Raw genomic sequence first — 22,367 nt, 5'->3', positions numbered from 1 at the left:
ATATCTAGATGCAAATAACAATTTTACACACAAATAAGGTAGTTCAACTTTAGACATCTGTTGTTTGTGTGTATAAATTTGCGTGCCTGTCTTGTTTACTAAAATTTGGCCGTAATCTTTTAATCTTAAAACTGTACATATTTTGGAACATTCAGTTGGATGGAATCTCATATTTAACAGTTTCATGGGGTTGTTTCTTTGGAACTAAAAGTGTTTCTCAAGAGCCCTTTTTTATCAGCTCTCAGTGAAAAGAGGAGAGCAAAGCCATCCGCTTACCACAAAGCAGTGCCACCACAAAGGAAAGATTAAGGGTTTAGAGAAAGGTCAATGTGGGTTTTTCTCTAACTAAACACTTTCCTAAAGTTTCCTTGTGGAAAAAATAATGAAGTCATCTAAGAGTTTTTAAAGAATTTTTATTTCTTTTTCACCGTCTGCATTCGCTTGTCTTCCCAGCATGGATGTTTAATCTTTCTAGGCTTTGTGAATTGGCCCAAATGAATAAGTGGTGAGTTGTCTCTCTAGGAGCTAGAGGCTTATTCTAAGGCCCTAATCACTGAGTAAACACATCTTTGCCCTCCCTCTCTTACAACTGCTATATAATAGTCGAGATTCTAGCACAGTAACCTGGATATTGCAGGGATCGATGCTTTGAAATGCAGAATGGCTGATCCTCAAAAACAGACAGTGCCTGATCTTCCCGTGTCTCTTTCTTCTTTTAAAATTAAATATCACCACAAAGATGCTGTTTTATTGCTTGATATTTTGCATTAATGCCCTGGATTTTCAAATTTAGTTTCAGTCAACACTGTTGGCTGCACTTATATGGAACTCTGCATGTTAGGCTTATTAATGGCCTTTCCTGGCACATGTGTATTTGGTTCTGAAGCACATTTAAATTAAATCAGACAAACATTAATGTATATTACTAATCCCTTTCTCAAAGTCTAATGTTCAAATGTACTCTTCTTTTTGTTTAAACAGACATTGCTAAGTTTTACCCATAGCCAGTGTTCTAGGTTATAAATATACTGATTTTTCTAAAAATGAATTGCCCCCAAATTGTACCCCATATCTTGATATATTAATGCAAGGTACCAGATCAATATCCTACGTAGATGTTACTTCTTATGGATAGATTTTCAATTACCTTTATAAAAATTATATGCAAAAACACTCACCCATTTGCCATACTTGTCACTTGCCGTCTCAGTGTGGATGTTTAAGCAGTATTTTTAAATAATGTCCCTAACAATAATTTTTGTGGTTATTTTCTGTTGCTTTTCAAAAACTGTGTGTTTGATTTATTCAGCTACCAGATATCAGAGCATGGTCCTTTCCCCAGTCATCTTTTTCCCTATATTATTCTCACGCCACCTTCTTCCCCTGTGTACACGCAGATATTCCAGTCACTTCCCTTCCCGACATGTGGTCTGCCATTACATCTCCATATTATGGGAAGGATGCACAGTTGCATTGTTGGCTACCTTCATTGCAGATTTAGATACTGGTTTCTGAAGAACTATGCAGAGGTGATTCTCTCCCTTGCAAGTACATAATCTCTAAAATAGCCTAGTCTTCAGCAAAATGGGAAATCATAATTTGTTTCCAAACTTGGCTCTCTTATGGCAACAGCCAAGCTAACGACAATCCAGTATCATTTTGTTAAGCTGAACATTTACAATTTACTTCGTTGTGACAAAAGGTATGTTTTTGGTAAAAGAGAACTGTATTCAATACTGTATTTACTGTGCAGCAAGCCAAAATTAGTTAGTTCATTCACAGAACTAAATGTGAAATGGATGTTCCTTGGTATGCATTTTTCAGGAGGCTGTCAAATGTTTACTGCAGGTACTTTTGTTTAAATAAGCTTTTTATTTTTTGTGTTAAAATGCATATCTTTAATATTAACCTACTTTAAGGATATCCCAAATCACTTTTTGGAAATAAGAAGAAAAATTCACTTTTGGGCCTTTGCTTGGATTTTGAAAAAGAATGTTGACTATTCGGATTAAAAATATTTGAGTGGATTTTGGGGGAAGGAGGGTACTTTGACTTTAATTGCAAGAATTTGATCTTTCTCTTTCCATGTCACTAAACTGTATGAAAAAGCTGAATCAGAATATTACAGAAACAGCATTTGTTTATGTTGAGTGTCAGCCTCGCATTGTAGATAGTCTTGTGCGCACTAACACACAAACCTACAGTAACCATTTTAAGTTACAAAACAGACTTCTTAGACACGTGTTTTCACTGATCAGTATTTTCTCCTGTCTTTGCAGAGAAAGCTTCTTGCTATCTACCTCCACCATGATGAAAGCGTACTAACCAATGTGTTCTGCTCACAAATGCTTTGTGCCGAATCTCTTGTTTCATATCTGAGTCAGAACTTCATAACCTGGGCATGGGATATGACAAAAGAAGCGAACCGAGCAAGGTAATACAGTTTGAGTTGTGAGCTGAGCTGCTTTTGTTTCAAGGAAGCTTGCCATGTCTGTGTAACAAATGTTTTGTTTCTTGGTGTCTATTTAAATAAAAAAATCCATTATGTGTTCTCTAGTCTAAGTCAGCCTAGCTCCAATGAAGTCAATGGAGCTGTGCCAGTTTACACCAGCTGAGAATCTGAGTCTCTTTGTTCTCATTATAAGATCACTCACTGTTGTTGTAGAGTCTGGGAAATTGTTTACTGTTTCTTTCATTGCAGATTTAATTTATTTTCTCATATCTTCCTTTGCAAGCACTAGAACCATATTTTTAAGATTTTTGTTTTGAACTGCCACAATGAGTGAGCAACACCAATTGATTGACAATGAGAGATGATTATATTAAATAACTACCTGGGGGCCCTGTCAGAATTACTTTTGTTATTGCAATTGGAAAAATTATCCCCTTAAATAGAAGATATTTTTTAAAAATAATTCTAAAACTAATTATAAAGGGAACAATTCATGTGACTGATATGAACGAAACAATTCTGTCAAATATTTTTTGGTAGCGATCAAAAATCACAATGCAAATTTAACATTTATTCATAAGTTAAATGGTGTCTAACAAAATAATTTTAAGGAAGTGCTTTGTAGACCACTCAACTAGGTAGGTAATAGCTTTAATTCTGCTACAAACTGATTGATGTATTTGACTTATACCACAGATTCACTTGCACATAGTCAGCAATCCGTTCATATCTTAATATAAAAACAATTCCGTCCTGTAGATGTTGGGATGTGTTTATCTGGTCTATTGATCATGATGTCTATGAAAATGATGAAGGTTTTAAAGTCAAGCCTGTTTGAGTTTCTAATGTGGACTTCATTTCATCATGTTTGAAGTACACATATGACTGTCACTTGCCATGATGCTATTTTGGGTGTAGTAATGCAAAAATAATGTGCTGTTTTGTGAACAAAAGAGGTTAAATTAATTCACTTAAGGACAACTTCGTTGTTGTTACCTAATTCAAATTATTATTGAACAATTACAAATCATCCATATTTGTGTTCCTGTTGCCCTGTGGCTCAGTAGTAATTGGATTTCTGAATATAGACTTTATTCATTTTTATTCCTCAAACTTGTAAATTGTATTAGATTTTCTTTAGATGCAGGGTGTCAGAGTAAAACAGAGCAATATTCTTGTGCAGTAATTTACTTTAAAAAAACCAAACCATTGTGATCTGTTTCGCAGGGTATCTTAACTTCACCTTGAATATCTTCAGTGTTCCAAAAGCCTCCCATCCTTTTAATTCCTTTTATTTGTTTTAATGACATCATTGTATTAATCACACTTAGTTAAAGGTGCTGAAAAAAGCAATGCCAAACACAGATAAAAATGAAGCATCTAGGGTCTTTCATGAGGCCAAATACAGAGACTGAAGACTTGGCTAAATCTTTTGGTATTGCCATTCATTGGCAGTAAGAAGCCCCCTCCTTTTCTTTTATCCCCCAACTTGATGTAAAAGGAAACACTATTTCTAAACCATCTGTAGTGGCTAAGTTCGGTTGACTACCTGCTGTTATATTGTTCTATTCTCCATTTAATTCACTAGTTTCTTTTATTTTACAATGACAAAAAATTGCAGTGTAGTTTCTTTTGAAAAACTGTGTTTGAGGGAGTTTTTTATGACTGACAATAAACAGCCATGTAATTGCTTTGTTGTGTTTGACTAAAGAAGTCTATTAAGTAGCACAACTTTGATACACTAGTAATAAGAGTTTGCAGGTTATAGAGACACCTGTGGTGACCAAAGCGACAGAAGCTGCTTGTTAGAAAGAGCCTGTACAGCTGTGTCCTATTAACTCCTTATGACACTTTTAAAACACAAAATAAAGGGCTTGTTTAAGGCTTTATAGCTATTCTCAGTGAATCTAGTCACTGATTGTGTAGCATGATAGGATTCTTAAGCCTTCTTTTTTTGCTTTCTGGTAACATCTTACAACAAAGAAATGGTCATATTAATAGTGAGGTTAAAAATTAGTAAGGGGTAAACAAGACACGTTAGCACAAAGTAGCATGATTCATTGTTTATATATAACGTTACATCTTACTACTTAGGTTATGAGCTTCTTGGGGCAGGAACTATGCCTCTTTCTCTGTTTGGAAATTGCCCAGTACGGAGTGGGCAGTGCCATAAATAGTAAACAATGATGCTAATGAGTGCTTAAACTACTAAACTTGGATAACGATAAATTATATACAGACTGTTCCTCAATGAAACAACAGTGGACATTGATCTCATTTTATTGTGCATCTCTACAATTATACTTAAATCTTCAAGCAGAAGGAAAAATATAATATGGGCCTACTTCTCTTATGCCAGTTTAATTCAGGAGTAATTCCATTGATGTCAGTGGAGCTGCATGAGTATAAAACTAGTGTGATGCGGAGGAGAATCAGTCCCTTTTATTTTATACATTCTGGTAGATGGAATGTAATTCTGTGGGACATCTCAAACCAGGAATACTATACTGCAGTAAAAGGACAGCTTTCACTGTTGTACTGTGAGTAATTTGGCAAGGGGAGAGAGGCTGTCTGCTAAGGATAATTTCTTTCCCCATCTAGACAGAAAATTATGTAGCCTCTCCTGAGATACTCTGATTTTCTGTTTCCTGCTGTTTTCACGCCGTTTAAAGGTTGGAATCACTGGCATGGACTGGTAATCCTATGCAGAGTCCCAGTGGAGTAAATAGGGATCCCTCAAGGGCATAAAGTCCTGTGCTAACAGGTTCCATTGCAGGATGAGGGCCTACAATATAATCCAATCACAATACAACCAGTTGCCTGTTTTATGAGGACTGAGCATGTTATGTTTTTATTGGTCAGAGCTATTGGTAGCATACAGAGATCTCAAAATTTTTGACTCTAAGGCCGAGCAGCCCAACATATTGTATTTAGCTCTATTGATGGGATAACTTCACGATATAGTGACTTCTGACGTACAAGAAAACAGGTGTGCGGGTCTGTGTGTGTGTGAGAGAGAGAATCAAGTGTTTTCAGCTAATAAGAAAAAAAGTCTATTGCCACAATCTTTCCTTAGCAACAATGACATTTTCAATTAAAAAAATTTTTAAAAGCGTTGTAATAACCTTAGATAGTTAGAGCTCTACCAAATTCTCGGTCCATTTTGGTCAATTTCACAGTCATGGGATTTTAAAAATTGTAAATTTTATGATTTCAGCTGTTTAAATCTGAAATGTCACGGTGTTGTAATTGTAGGGGTCTTGACCCAAAAAGGAGTTGAGGGGGTCGCAAGGTTATTGTAGGGGAGGTTGCAGTACTGCCACTCTTACTTCTGCACTGCTGCTGGTAGCAGCACTGCCTTCAGAGCTGGGCACCTGTAGAGTGGCAACTGCTGGCCGGGAGCTCAGCTCTGAAGGCAGAGCCGCCACCAGCAGCAGCACAGAAGTAATGGTGTTAATGCCATACCGTGCTGCTAAATAAATAGCCTAAAATAACCTTGTGACCCCTCCCCCACTTCCTTTTGGGTCCAGATCCCCAATTTGACAAACACTGATCTTTCCTGTGAAATCTGTATAGTATAGACACACAGAAGATGAGATTTTGCAGTAGGAGACCAGATTTCACAGTCCGTGATGTGTTTTTCATGGCCATGAATTTGGTAGGGCCCTACTTATTATTTTTTTAAATGAATTTTAGTCAGAAGTCATAGTATGGATGTCTATTCATCATCAGAAAAGTGTTTCGGTAATGGTTTAGATTTAAAATATTGTTTAAAAGACATCCATTTTGAGCCCTATGAAACAGAAACTGCTTCGAAATGTTGAGATTTTTCACCATTTTCTAACAACATTTTTCAGTCAATTCTGATATGCCTCGAGCCTTGCATTGCCTTAATCCAGCAGTGCTCAACTTCTTACAGGATTCAACCGTATTGGCCTCATCAACTCAGCAATCACTGAAGTATGTCAGTGGGAGTTTTGTAAATTACTTTGCAGGAACAAAAGCAGGGACTGAATTTGTAAACCCAAGTGTTTGGTGATCACTGTTGCTCTCAATGACACAAGAAATCATGCCAGTTAATTAGCACTATGACTATGAGATGTATTTTTTATATCTAAAAAGTTTTCAAGCTACAGCTACCTGTGGACTGCTATGCTGTCAAACAAGAGGACTGTTATAATTAATACAGTAAACTAGATATTCCATTTTGACTTTCAAGGCTCCTTGTCTCTGATACAAAGTTTTACAGGGTAGTGAGCAATCACTGTAAGTAAATGCTGCAGGTTCTGATTGTTTTAGTTGTTTTATTTGGCTGAGATAGGCTAAAAAGTTTCTCATAAATGGTAAAAGCATTGGAATAAAAGAACCAGAATGATAAATGTAAAATAACTGATATAATAAAATAAGTAACTTAATTTAGGAGAAAAACCTACTGTTTTTACTTTATTGTACAAGAATCCCCCAGGAAGAGATTTCTTATTCCTTGTATTTTAATGTTCAGTGAGTTAATTTTTTGGTAACTTTCTTATTTGTGAGTTAGAGTTTAGGTGTCAGCTATTAAGTCATTTTAGTTGATTTTTAGTACTAATGATAGTAACAAACAAAAAATACTATTTATTTGACATGTCAGTGGGGCAAATCATCTTAACCCTAGAATGCAAACATTTTGCTATTGGTGAAATGACAAATTAAAACAAAAGGTAGATTGACTATATATGCTAAGGTATAAATGTAACAGTTCAGTTATCAAAAATACTGTATATGTGCTTTGTGGATTAGTTAATGCTGCTATTATAACATTAGCTTTTCCATTTCCTGAATTCAATATTTAAATATGCAACTACTCATTAGGACTGGGATTGCTGAGGCAGGCACCAGTTTATTTATAAATGCCAAGAGATACAACTGAGTCAAAGTGGGAGAGGTAATATCTTTTATTGGACCAACTTCAGTTGGTAAAAAAGACAAGCTTTCGAGCTATACTGAGCTGAGTTATGACCTGAAGAAGAGCTCGGCGTAGCTTGTCTCTTTTGCCAACAGAGGTTGGTCCAACAGAGATACTGCCTCAACCACTTTGTCTCGCTAATATCCTGGGACCAACATGGCTACAACAACAGAATATACAACTGACCGTAGCAAGATAATACATAAGAGTAATACTAGATCCTAGCAGCAGTTGGGATGAAGAACCTACGGCCATCCTCTACTGTCATTGGCTTGCTTCCTTCCCCTTTCAGTATTTGTATATACTGTCCAAGGCCAAGCAAGTTCACTTAATCCCATGGGCTAACAAGATGAATCAATCATGTGTCCTACCGTGGAGCAGGTGATCTATAGTAATGTCACTTGTTTACTGCAGCAAAATCCAGCTAGTATCAGAAACTGCTAGGAAGCTCAGACTGAGCCCAGAAGAAAAACTAAAGAAAGACAAAGAGATGTGAAAATGTCCTTGCTGTCCTTGGAATTAGATGGCTTGGGGAGGGTCCACCAGGAGGGAGTCATTCAATAGGGTGGTCAGAGGAGCAGATGCAACCTTCCTTCATCATGGCATGGGGCTAAGGAGACTAGATGTCTGTCAATGCACTGTATTCCAGATACAAGTCTGGGCACCCAGCTGCAGGTATATGTCAATTAGAGGAGTAAACTTTATTTGATATTATCTGAACTTGGGAATTTTTCAACCATTCTCAATGTTTTCATTAAAGATGTTTTTTCAAATGTGTTTTTCAGACATAGTTGTATGTGCTCATGCATTATTGCAGAAAGAGCAGTGGTAAACTTTGTATTTAGCTTGTTTAATGCTCTCTATTATAAAGATCACCTTTTTTTTTCTTTTCCTTTTTTTCTTTTTGCAAAGCCCTAACACTTCTGTTGTTTGCAGGAGGTCTTTGAAATTCACCAGAGACAAAGTCCGAGGGCTAGTGACATGACTTGCACTTGCCCTATTAAATTCCATTCAGGTTTGGCTGAGTTATAAACTGTTAAAAATGACCATTTCTCTTTGTCACTTGTGTTCCTTATGGCAAATCCATAACTGACTATTAATATCCTGAAGAACTGGGACCATGCCACAGCTAAAACATCAGCAGCGTGTACTGCATTGGGAACACCTGTCAGAGTAGCTGTAGCAGTGATGACAAGAGAAAGCTCTGACCACACCACAGGGACCCAGTGCATGGCCACAGCAGCCCACCCCCCACTCTGGTGGCACCACATGGAACAGGAACCAGGTGGGTGGGGGAAAGAGACAGGCAGACCAGAGTACTCCCAGCAACTCTTCTGGATCCAGCATATGGCATCACCAGACCATACACTGCCCTTCTGGAATAACTGCCTTCTCCAGCTGCCAGCTGATATTGTTATTCCTGTAGCTAAAATAGTATAAGTCTGTGCTGCAGTACTGAAAGTTTAGGGTTCAAACCCTGCTGCTGGTGTATAATGAGGGAGCTGTTAAAGTTGTATCCTATACATTTTGTTTTAACTTTTTCCTTTCCCCCCCTCCCCCCCCCCCAGCCAGGATATTACATATAAAAATAAAAATCTAAGTTAAAAGGTTTAGGTTGTAAAGTCAGGCACTGACAAATTAGGAAATGCCAGATATATAGTTGTTTATGCAATCTGACTTGTTCCCCCATGTATGTATTCATTATGATGAGGTCTTTAATTACGTGATTACAAAATACTTCATTTATAGGATCTCTGCTTCCAGCATGGACACACAAGGGGACACAGTGAAGGTTGCAGAGACAACCGTAAATCTGGCATTTCCCCGCTATCAGATGCTTGACTTTGCAGCCTGCACAACATAGTTTTTATGTAGTTGTGGTGAGGGGGTGGGAGGTTGAATGAACACAGTAATGTATTTGTTTGAAATGGGCCATCCTGCTTATCACTACAAAAGTTTGTGTGTGTGTGTGTGTGTGTGTCTTCCTACTGTATTTTCCACTGCATGCATCTGGTGAAGTGGGCTTTAGTCCATGAAAGCTTATGCCCAAATAAATGTGTTAAGCACTTGTGGCACCTTAGAGACTCTCGTTTTTTTAGTAATGTATATGTACATCTACACACACAATACATATGCATATACACACACTATATAAAAACAGCTTCTTTGGGAGAATGTTAAATGCCCAAGTTAAGGTAGTGCCAAATAAAGGTTACTCCCACTAGTGTGTGTGTATATATAATGCATGAGCAAACACATAAAACAAGCAGCTAGAGTGTCTGTTAGCTTCTTAGCTTTTGAACCCCAAGCCCTTGGGTGCAATATTTCAAGACATTGCCAACTTTTCTCAGTTGTGCTGACAGGTGCTTGTTAGTCTTAATGTTCAAATGATAGTTTTTCACTTTGCTGAATCTTAGTAAAGAGTTAATTGACTAAATCACTTCTCAACAGCAGGTTGTCCTCACCTGCAATTTCCATCATCCAGGATTAGCCATATTCACAGTTGCTGACCCTTAGTACTAACCTAATGAATGATGCATGCCTGGGTAAAGACCAGCTGACTATAATACTCTAGCTCTCCAGTCCAAATTTGATCCTCCAACACATATACTGCAGGTGTGGGGTCTATGTGTTCTGGACTCAATCATTGTTAATTTCTGACTGCTTCCCAGGGAGTGAATATAGATTCTGTATATGTAGCTTGCAAACCAGATGGACTTGTTCTTTGGGCATTAAGACTTTCCGTGCACACTCAAGCTTTTTATGCGGTTTTGTCAAACCTTCCTATTCTTTTTGCAACATTTTGTTCAATATCCTTTAAAAGCAATACAGTGCTAGTCACTAGAATCAGCCAGGTCAAGAGTCTAATTAATGTTTTAAAAATAAAGGTTCCCAAACACCAGGCGAGTTTGTCATTTTCTCTATGGTTTGTTTTGAGGAGGAGGAGGAAAGAAGGTGAGGAGGGAACCCTCCTGTTCCATGATTAAATCCCACCCGCTCATTTTCTCCTTTTCTACTTTGCTTTTGATTTTAGTGGCGGTCTTAACAGAATGTCAAGATCAATTTGCAGCATGGTTTAACTCAAGGTTTGCATTCTGCCAGCAGCAATTGTCCCTACAAACAATGCCGTGTGTTCTTGTAACTTCAGAAGCTTTTAGAAGGATCATGGCAAGGGCAGCATCTAATGACTTTATTAGTGTAGGGTTTCAAAATGGGCTCAGTAATTGTTCACATCTCTTTGTCATCTAGTCATAATTACTGCATAGTATTGTTCAGGGTTGTGCTTGTGAATAGTTTCCTAATAGCACTGAGATGAAGAAAAAAGGAAAAGGATAAAAGGTGATTGTCTCTTTAGATTGCGAACAACCCAGCCTGTATATAGATGATGGTTAAACTGTTTATAATACTTCAGACTCTCATCAGAAAAGGTAAAATATCCTTATTTTAAAATGCATTTTCTTTGAGATGATTTCAAATTTCTAGTTTAAAAATATTTGTTAAACAGATTCAGAAGCTTTAGAACCTAAAACCAGAATGTATTTTGTTTTAGCCGTGATCGCTAGGCTCCACATTATGTTGTGGCACATGAGTGAGGAAAAAAAGTAAATTCTCTCCATTGAGCTGATTAATATACATTATTTTTAGTTAATAAGATATGCCTATCACTGTCCTCTGGGCACATTTCAAAAATTTTAAACTACAGTATATATAAATTAATATGCAAATCTGACACATCAAGTATCAACACCTCAAAACCACACCAGTAAAAACTTAAATTCACACCCAGTTGCCTTTCAAACCTCTTAAGGCAAAAGCCTCTGAATACCTAGAACTTGACTGAAGGTAGACTAATCTGGGCTCAGCTGGATCAGTGAGGAAAGTAAGATCCAGAGCTGGGAATGCTGTGCTTTCAGTCCTGGACATATATAAGAACTATCAGTCAGAACTGCCCTCTGCTATTGACCTGGAGCAAGGGAGAGTTGGTCTTTTAGTTAAGGCAATATAAGATTTAAAACCACAAAGGGCTTTATAGCACAAAACCAGCACCTTGAACTGAACCCACAAATGTATTGGAAATGTGTGTAGTAAATGGAGCTCAGCTGTAATGTGCTCCATACAAAAAAACACTCTTAAGAAAACAGGTAGCTGCATTTTACACTACAGTAGCTGAAATTGAAAGCGGTCTTCAGGCAGAGCCCCTTGTATTGTGAATTGTAGTGATCCAGTCTGAAATGACAAAGTCATGTAGGGAAGTCCACATCTGGAAGGAAAGGTCACAATACTTTGTTTATTGTGTCTAAACTTAGATTGCGAGCTCTTTGCAGTAGGGACTTTGTCCTTTTCTCTTCCCTTTAAATGCCTACCACTTTTTTAAGTAATGTAAAGATGACCTCTTCAGCACACACAAATGTATAAAACTATCTTGGCCATTGTTGATACCTGAATATCCAAGCAGAACTGAGGATTCGATGTAACAATTTGAAAATAAATTTTGTTAACGAAAGACAGGCATATCCCTTTAACTGAGGAAGCACATCTAAAAAGCTACTGCTCTGGAGGTGACTCGTAGCCAACCAGCCACACATCTCTCTTAACATGTTCATGCCTTAGCCAGCTATCTCTTGTCCAACTATATCTCACCAAGATGTGGCCAGTCAAACCAAGCATAATGAAAAGGAGATGTAAAGATGTGGGTCACAAGCCTATCAATGATATTGCAGCCTATGCACTCTGACTCTCGGTTCTCATAGCCTCTCACCTTTGTTGAAGAGGGAGTGTGAAAGAACAGAACTCTGTGTTCCCCTGGTGAGAGAGGGGAGGCAGAAGAGCAAGTGCCATGCACTGACCTCTGGGATCTCTCAGAGAGGAAAAAGGGAAGTCAATCAAGCACAACTCCATTTAAATCTATAAAGCTGCCTCCATAAAACCTTATGATCAAATGGTATTGAAGCTCCTGAGAATGCTTGACCTGACTCCCTCACCAGAAGAAGTCAATCAACAAATAAAAAGAGAGCAGTTTATGTACTATAGTAAGACCTAAAACCGAACTAGAAGGCCTGGATATGGATGGTACTGGGAGATAATGCAGGGGCACTTCTACCTACTCTTGCAGCTGCTATTGGTCTTCACAACAGCCCTGACGGAACAGGGACATTCCCATCTGGAAATGCAGAGTGCATATATCTTGCCTCCTGGGTTAGGGCTGACACTGCTTTGACATCCAAACTGCCCACCCCTTGTGTTGGTATAGTGGTTAGCTGCATTATGTTTTTATTGTGGTAGGTTTCTGGTGTGTTTTGGGCTCACCTAGATCCCTAGAAGAATTTTTCCCACTGCTGACTGTCAAGTGCAGTGGACCAGCTTTGCTTTCCTCTTAGAACCTAGTCGTCCAACGGGGACCAGGGTATGTTTTGATTATATTTTTATGAATGATTCTATCAGGTGTCCAGTGGTGGATGGTGGAATTGGTTTTAGCAGTGGCCAGCTTCAAGTGTGAACCCTGGCATGCAGCCTAAGGGTATTGTCTTAACCATGCTGTACCCTGCAGAATGAAGGGAGAGCTTCTGTATCTCATTCAGACTGAGATATCTCTCTCCTGTATCCTTTAACCTTGCATGAGGGAAGGGTCATTGAGATCTCTGCTTTGGAGCGGAATTCCTAAACGTTTTGCATGTGAAAACTAAGCGTAGCCTGCTCCTTTCATGGCCATTGTTGCAAATTCCACTGGACCAGTCTCTGCTGGGCAGTTTGGGGACTCCTTTAGTTTGATGTTAGATGCAGCCTTTAGCTTTTTAACCACGCCCTTGTGTCTGTTTCTCATTCCTCCCTGAGTCAATAACTATGGCCCTAGAAGGCATGGTACTTAAGTAGTTAAGGTGCTAACAGTGTACTATGAAGACCATACATAGAAAGCTTGTTTAATACACTATTGCATAGCCTCATATTTAACATTTTTTCATTTAAATACCTAATACATAAAATGTTATTCTTAAATTAATGTTTTAATGAGATTTCTGTTGACTTTGCAGAGTATAAAATTAATATTAAAAATAATTAGTAGTCTCGCATATTTAATATTCACCATAGTTTTCTTTGTGCTTTAGAAAGAGGCTACAACTTCTTTTCCAACATCACAGATCCTTCTAAAGTTTTATGGTTTCTCTAAGTAAGTTAGACCTGATGAGAGAGAGAAATATCTAAATCCTGCTCTTTCAGAACAGCTTTAGTTGGGTTGAGGACTGAAGACCAATGGGACTTGAGGTTGTAATGATCTTAGAATGTAGAAAACAGAAATTTTGTGTCATCCTGATATCCAATTTAGGAAATAACTATAGGAATATTTATACAAATGTGGAGTAGGTTATAATGGAGAATCCAAATAAAGCTTCTGCTGAATTAAAAAAAAATATATATATATATAAAAGATGGTCTCAAATCCTATATACTTTTTTGTATTTATTGAACTGTTTTTTGCATTTCTTCTCATCAGATTGGGATTGGGAATGAGATTTCATCTCTGTATTTTGAAGAAAATTTGCTAGATTTCCAGTTCTTTAGCATCATAGATTTTTTAGTGATATAGTCTATACATAGCTCTTGATCCCCTGTAATACGACTGATATCAGTGGCCATTGCACAAGCACATCAGAATTAAATTGAATTTAAATTATTTATATGTGCTTTTCCAGTATTGAACTCACAAGGATAAAATATAAGGCTAAATTGCACTTTGTGTTTTCTCCATTTCAATATCATTATTTTTTAAAAATGAGAGAGATCAGTAACATCACCTTTCAGACAAAAGCAATATGTTTGCAAAATATATGCAAAAGTACAGTATTTTAAGTGATGCTGAATAGTCCTATAGGTATTTTGAGCATTGATATTGGAAACATTTGTGTTCAGAAGATTCTCACCATTCTGTTAAAGCTTGGTAATGGTTTTAAATAATTTGACTGCAAATTCTGGAATTGTATAAAATTTCTTCTCTTAGTATAAGGCAAGTTTTACGTAATAAAATATTTAGACTTTGAAGGAATAGAAGCATAAATCTGGAGATGTAGCTGAGAAATTTTTTTTATTAAATATGTACAATAAGCTTTATTTACAGAAAGAGAAAGGAAAGGGGGGAAGCTAAATTTTTTTCTCTGAACCCATGAAGAATTTGCAAGACAGTGGCACCAGCGTCCATAATAAAAAACCAGGATTCCATTGTGTGCATTCAGAGTATGCTGTTCAGTGGTAAAGCACCACTTACCTCGGCACTGTCTTTAATTGAATGAGTTTATTGATCTAATCTAAAGGTAAAATAGAATTAACTATTTGAAATCTTTTCACTTAAACCAGATTATGCACTAATAGCCAGTCAGGTTTTTTATAATCCTAATGTCTTGGAGAACTGGATGAGACCTGAGATGGATAATGGCGTGTATGTGTTGCTGTTCACCTCAATACCATGAATTTGAAAGTTGTTACCATATAATGGCTGTTCTGTTGCCTCTGTGAAATAAATTGATGGTCTCAATCCAGTTATCAGTAAGTCAGGTGTCCACATCTCTTAAAACCAGTGTCACAGTTATCATATCTTTTGGCAGAATGGGCACAGAGACTCAACTGCTCTCTCTCCTACAAGTGGTTTGACTGAATCAGGATTAACAGAGGTAGGCAGTGCTGCTGCCTGTGTTATACATCTTTGGGCAAATACAGAGAACTCAGTTCTCGAGAACGATCGGTCCTGTGCTAACTTCCTTTATAGTTAAAGTTTCAAGCTATTTTAACAAGTCCTTTAGAGGTAAAACTGGTAAGCAGGTTACAAACTTTTTATACATGAATATGTTGGAGTTGATTTTTTTTAATGCGGGAAGGAGTTGTTTTCTATGTAACTATGTTTATTTTTTGACTGTAACAAGCCAAATCCTTCATTCAGTACATACTGCAGTACTTAAAATAATACACTGTATTTACTTTGTCTTTTATTAAACTCTTCCTGGCCAGCTTCATTGTCTTATAACAGATACAGAACCTCCACCAGTAAGAATCAGAAGAGTTTTAGAGCTCATATCCCAGGAGCCCTTGCTTTAGATTGGATGCACCATAGCCCATTCAGGGCTTTGAAGATTAAGATGGTACCCAATGCAGAGGACAGGTGTGATGTGTTCACATCAATCAGCTTTGTTTAGAAGGTAGGCTGTGCCTACTGCATTAGCTGCTGCTCCTGAGTGTCATTCTGAAATGTCTCCAGGAAGACTGAACTGTGAAAGATTAATCTGGACATGACAAATGCGTGGACTGATTCTAGGCCCACTGCAGTGACAAATGAGCTTAGTCCATTTGGCCAGCCCGACGATGACTGAAGGCCTTATCTGGCCATTAGTGCTAGCGGCACTAGGAGCAGTGAGGAGTTGGTAGAATCTGAGCCGCGTACCACTTAACCATCAAGGGAGAGATCTTCATGTCACACAAGGTACCCTTTAATAGCTAATTCCTCAAAATGCTCTTTCTTCAAGGCAGCTCCTCTCTTTTGCATATGGTTGCAATGTCACCGTTGCTTGAGGAGGTCAGCTGAGTGAATTCTGCATGCTGATGGCATTGCAATGTCCCACAATTCCCCTAGTAGTTTCAAATAGATGTTGATAAGAGGGGCAATAGAGTCAATCCTGTGAGAGGACTCTACAGATGAGGCCTGTAGAAAAGTTACCCACTGCGCTCTTCGAATCACCCCTGTCATAAGTAGATAGGTAAGGGTTAATTTCTTTACCTGCAAGGGTGAACAAAGGGGACCAAACACCTGACCAGAGGACCAATCAAGACCTGGATTTTTTTAAAAGTCTAGAAGGGAACTGGAATCTCAGGGTCTTTTTGTTTTCCTCGGCTGTGATAAACAAGCTTTTCTTCTAACTCATCTTCTTTCAATATTCTACTATAAAGTGTGAGTACAAAGGAACCAAAGTATCGGCTGTGATGTGCTTTGATTTGTATTTACATGGTGTTGATTGGCTGGACTGGTTTAATTGGCTATCTTTTAAATCAGACTGTTTTATCATATTTCTTATAAGCAGAGCTGTATGATCTCTTAATGCAGTATATTGTTTTGTATTTCTTTCTTTTAATAAATTTTCTTTTTAAAAATTGTGGAAGTTTCTTCCTAGTGAGGCAAAGGGGGAAGGAATTTCTGTGCCCGGAGTCCTGTTACCTCTGTGACAGGCTAGGGAGGGCGGGAAAAGTTACGGGGAAAGAAGAGAGAGAAATCAGCTCTGTTCCTGGTGCTTAAGGCTTGTCTTCTTGGAGAGACGGAGACAAGTTTCTTGGTATTGTAAGTAAAGAGATTGCATCAATCCCCTCAGCTTGCTCAGAGCGGAACAAGGAGAGAGAGGAGAAGGGAGGGGAGATCATTCTTTTGCGATAGACTCATACTTCTTGACCTTGGGGGTCTTTCCAGGGAAGTTGGGAGACCAGGGAGGGGGTCCCCAAGGAATTTGGGGAACCAGGCTGTAGTAGCTAATACTATCTGGTGGCAGCGAAATAAGATCAAGCTGGTGTATAGCTTGGGGAGGTTCACAGTAAGCACCCAGATTTGTACGCTAAGTCCAGATTTGGGACAGAGTTTACCACAACCCCAAAAAGAACCAACCAGAGCCAATTAAAACAATTCCACGTGACTGTGCAGGTCCATAAGCAAGTGAATAGTATTCATGAACCAGTGTTAAAGGCCAAAATGATCCAGCAGAAAGAGAATGGTGGTTGATTGTTCTGACCAGGCCATCCATGCTACGAATGTGAAGCCTTCTCAGTTACAGACAAAAATGGTGGCACAATTAGATGTGATTTGCAGTTTCAATCCCTAATCACGAAACCTCTTTACAAGAAGAATTGAGATGTGTCTCTGTTGTTACTGTGTTGTTTAAATTGAAGTATTAAAGGAACACTGTCAAACATTTATGTATTTGACATTGTGGTTTTCGAATTTACATCCCATGTTTGTTATTTCTACTGTCGTAGCACCTAGGGGCTCCTGCTTTGGATCAGGGCCCTGTTGTGCTAGGCCACTGTACAAACACAGAGAACAAAAAGGCTCTTCTGCCCTCAAATGCTCGCAAGCTAAGTGTAAGACAAAAATGGTGAATACAGCACATATGGGGAGCTGTGGAAGTAATGAGACATGCTGGTCAGCATGGTAACAGTGATCACAACATACCAGTCCTTTCTTAGGCCAGTCTACACTACGATAATATCGAATGTGCTAAAATCGGTTTTATATAAAACTGATATTATAAGTTCGATTTCATGCGGCCACCTAGGCACAGTAATTCAGCGTTGTGCGTCCATGGTCCGAGGCTAACGTCTATGTTTGAAGCGTTGCATTGTGGGTAGCTCTTCCGTAGCTATCCCATAGTTCCCGCGTCTCCCTGCCCTTGGAATTCTGGGTTGATCATTATTGTCGCGGGTGGTTCTGGTGAATGTCGTCAGTCATTCCTTCCCTCCGGGAAAACATCAGCTGACAATCCTTTCTCCGCCGTTTTTCCCTGGATTGCCCTGGCAGACGCCATAGCACGGCAACCATGGAGCCATTCAGCTTTTTTTTCCAGGCACCGTATGTGTACTGGATGCCGTGGACAGAGAGGCGATACTCCAGCGCTACACAAGCAGCATTCACTTGCTTTGCAATGTAGCAGAGATGGTTACCGGTCGTTCTGTACCGTCTACTGCCGGAGAAAACTGGCAATGAGATGATGGTTATCTTCCCTCTTCTGTACTGTCCGCTGCTATCATGAGTGCCCTGGCTGAAATCGGCCGGGGGCGCAACGCAAAAGCAAAATTGGATTGACTCACTTGGGACTGAGTAAATCCCTCCTTATGGTTCTAAATAGTCAGTCCTGCCTAAAATAAGAGGCAAGTGTATTAGCGGACCAGTGTATCAGAGCACAGCTGCTGCTGTGTCAGTATTCACAGGGGGTGCCCTGCAACAACCACCTGTTGCTTCCCTCCTCCCCACACCTTCTGGGCTACCTTGGCAGTGTCCCCCCCCCCCCATTTGTGTCTGAAGTTAAAGAATGCCAGGAAAAGAACAGAGACTTGTTAGTGAGATAAATGAGGGGGAGGCAGCCTCCCAGGGCTATCACAGTCCAGGCAGTACAGCTTTTCTTTACACAGGAAAGGGAGGGGCTGATGAAGCTCAGCCCCCAGTTGGTATTATGAAGACGGTTACCAGCGATTTCTACCTCTATTGGGAATAACTGGAGTCATTCCCATTTTTACCCAGGCACCCCCGGCCAGCCTCACCTGAGGCCAGCAGGAGCACTCCACGGCTGATGGCGACGACGATATCAGCTCATATTGTACCGTCTCGACCGGGAGTGGAGAGGAGCGATACTGCTCTTCACTGCTGCAGCATCGCATCTACCAGCAGCATTCAGTACACATAGGGTGCATTGAAAGAAGTCAAGAAATGATTTCTTTCCTTTTCTTCACGTGGTGGTGGTGGGGAAAAACTGAGGAGCTATTCCTGAACCACGCCAGACACTGTGTTTGAACCTACAGACACTGGGAGCTCAGCCAAGAATGCAAATACTTTTCAGAGATGCTGTGGACTGTGGGATAGCTGGAGTCTGCAGTACCCCCTCCATCCATGAGCGCATTTGAGCTCTGGCTTCCCGTTACGCTTGTCACGCAGCGCTGTGTATCCTGGAGATTTTTTTCAAGCTTTGGCATTTCGTGTTCTGTAACGGAGCTCTGATACAACAGATTTGTCCCCCATACAGCGTCAATCTAGTATCTCCTGTACGGTCCATGCTGGAGCTCTTTTTGGATTTGGAGACTGCATCGCCACCCGTGCGATCAGAGCTCCACGCTGGGCGACAGAAATGTAATTCAAAAGTTCGTGGGGCTTTTCCTGTTTACCTGCCCGCTGCATCGAGTTCAGATTGCTGTCCAGACGGCGGTCAGTGGTGCACTGTGGGATAGCTGCCCTGAGGCCAATAACGTCGATTCTATCCTGCCTACACTAACGTCAATTCCGATGTTAAGTTCATCATTAGCGCTACTCCTTGGTCGGGGTGGAGTACAGAAATCGATTTAAAGAGCCCTTTATATCGATATAAAGGGCGTTGTAGTGTGGACGGGTACAGCGTTAAATCGATTTAACGCTCTTTAAATCGATTTAAACGCGTAGTGTAGACGAGGCCTTAGTAACAACAAAGATACATTTGTACTCATTGTATTTGGTTTTGGGGTTGTTGGTTTTTTTGTTCTTCTTCTATTTTTAAATCCTGTATTTGTCTCCTTCTCTGTATTTTGAATGGCATTAAAACTTGGAAATGTGTGCAGTTAAACAAAAATATTAATGTTAGGCTTATCGCATCCTGTCATGCACCATTGATAAGAGCCCATTTTTGGGATTGGTGATTGTTTTTAACTGTGGTCCCAAAATTAGCAGGAAGAGCAAAAGAACTTTTGTGAGTGACTAAGGCTAGTGATGTCTTTATTTTTTTCATTTTCCTGGTGATAGTTTCATTTTTGACTTGTTTTACGTAAGGAGCCAGGCCCTACCCCTCACTTACCTTTCACATACAGTTTGCACAAAGTCTATTCTGACGCTGTTTTGCAGATCTCAAGTAAGTGTTCACTCACTACAGGTCCTCTGCTGCTCTGGCACTTGGATTAGGAGTCAGGTAGCATGAAGTACGTGTCTTTGCGTACACTCATGACCTTATATACCACTTCTTCTCTGGGATTACTCAAGCTCCTTTCATGAGTTTTCCCAGTAATGCTGCCTCTGAAGTGTTTTTGTGCCTGTTATGTGGTGGGGTGACGCAAATTTGAAAATGGCCTAGATGTTTAGCTTTGGAAACGACTCTTCTGAATGCATTATCCTAATATTAAGATGTGTTAGATTTTTTTGCCCCCAAAACTGTGACCTATAGAATCTTTTCAAATATAAAGCAGTATAGGAATTAGGGAAAATTAGGATTTTAAAACTAGGCACAGTGTCAAAAAATAGAGTATTGCCATCCCCAAGCATGCAAAAATCATGCACTGGGCCACCAAAAATCATGAACTTGGCTTAAAAATCATGAGCTATTAAAAACAATAAACTTTGGATTCTTTTTATTTGCTTCTGAGCCATTATAGTTCATGTTTTGTGCTTGTCTCAGCAATGACAAGGGCCAGAAAAAAAATTTTAAATGAAAGTTGAGATTTTTTCAATCACAGGATTTAGAAGCTGAAGATTTAAAAGAAACATCAAATATTGCCTAATTCATGATAAAATTGCAAGAGATTACAGAGTTTTTTGTGGCTTGTCATGTGACATCAGCTGTTCTTGCAGTGATTTTCTTCAAGTAGTCCACTATTTTCTGTGGTCTTTTATTCTCTTGTATGAGGAAATATAATCCTGATTTACTTTGAGACCCATACACGTAGAACATTTATGAGGGAACTGGAACACTTTGTTTGTATTATTTGGAATGGGTGTGTGTGTGTCTGTATGCTTTCTGTACCATCAGCAGCCCTTCAAAAGCTATACCTTCATTTCACCTAGATAACTATATTTCACTGTTGGTAGATTTTAATTGATGGATATGATATGTCTAATAATCCTATTCCCTTTCTAGACAGTTTCGCATAGAAGAATTGAGATAAGAAATCTTCATAACCTGTTTGTTTTTGGTTTTGCCTTTGTTTTTACGAAACTGTGGTCAGTGCCTGTGTGTTAATAAGTTCTGATTTAGTTACTCAAAGTTCCCAGGAGAAGTAGAGAATGTGCTACTGCTTTAACACTAAATCATTTTTATGCAGTTTATTTTTGTAACTTTCTTGCAGGAGTGTTTTTGGTTTTTTTTCTATAGGATTTTCCCCCTAAAGAATCTTGGTCTTTCTCATACTTTTCCACCCCACCCTAAATCATCTCCCCCATGTACGCACTAAATATTTTTGTAATTAAAAAACAAAGGAATTAGTAGGGTGCCATTTACCCTCCCTTTCTGCCAGTACTCCTCCATTTCCACTTTTGGTAGGAGATCACAGTAATCCAGCTTGTTGTAGAAAACAAGTCTTCCAGTAGTGACATCTGGTTCTTTGATGAGCTCCACAGGTATTTGTAATGTAAGTTCTGTTGACAGCATTGGCGATCCACTGGAAGAACTGGCACACTTTTATCTAGATGAGAATGAGAAATCCCCTTGTGAGAGAGAGAGAGAATAAAACACTTGTTTTTCTCCATGCCACTATTAATTCTCTCAGAAGTATGAAAGTAGGACTGATAACTGCTTGGTAGCATGGTATGCTTAATGAGTTTGTTGTGTGATATTTTGGTGAAAGAATACAGCCTGTGTACACACCATCCACTTTATAATATTGCATTGCAGAACTGAATGAGAAAATGACCAGAGTTTTATATTTAATGTGTTTTGTGTGTGTGTATGTTGGTTTAAGAATGTAAAAGGCCTATTAAGTCATGCAGTCTGACTCCCTCCTAGTTTTGTTTATCTTATGTCTTTCTATGGTTTTGTCCAGTAAAATTGTAAGTCCTGTGCAATGAGACTTCTTCTACTTCTTGGGGGACTGTTCAACAGTCTTAATACCTATCACTGACTGGGAGTTTTCCTTACTATATCTCCTCAAATTTTCATTTTCTTAGTTTCATTTCATTACTTCTCGCAATACCCCCGGGGCTGAAATCCTGGCGTTGCTGTAGTCCATTTGCCATGGCGTATTGCCATTGACATCAGTGGATCCAGGATTTCATCCCAAGTGTTCCACGCTTAAAACTCCTCTCTTTACTTGAAGTGTATGTATGTGTAGGCTGTTGTAAGGTCCCCTTTTATTGTAGCTTAGCTAAACTGGGTGCCTTTAGCTTGTTAGTTATTTCTATTAAATCAGTTCCTTGATCATTTGTATTGCTCTTAACCAATCTTCTTTCAGTTAGTGAATATCATTTTGGTAAGATGGTACTCAGAATTCAGTGCAATACTC

At 39.0% G+C, this 22,367-nt stretch overlaps 1 protein-coding gene across 3 annotated transcripts in view; it reads left to right on the top strand.

The window, feature by feature from the left end:
- Positions 1-22,367, top strand: part of FAF1 (Fas associated factor 1) — a 320,055-nt gene that overhangs the window by 229,599 nt on the left and 68,089 nt on the right. For all 3 annotated transcript variants that reach the window (XM_032767242.2, XM_032767249.2, XM_032767254.2), the window contains one exon: positions 2,280-2,434. In XM_032767242.2, the coding sequence (XP_032623133.1) occupies positions 2,280-2,434 (155 nt within the window). The remainder of the gene's footprint in view (positions 1-2,279; positions 2,435-22,367) is intronic.

Source organism: Chelonoidis abingdonii, chromosome 7 (genome assembly GCF_003597395.2).
Source record: "Chelonoidis abingdonii isolate Lonesome George chromosome 7, CheloAbing_2.0, whole genome shotgun sequence".
Taxonomy (NCBI): domain Eukaryota; kingdom Metazoa; phylum Chordata; order Testudines; family Testudinidae; genus Chelonoidis; species Chelonoidis abingdonii.
This window is presented reverse-complemented; position numbering and strand designations above follow the sequence as displayed.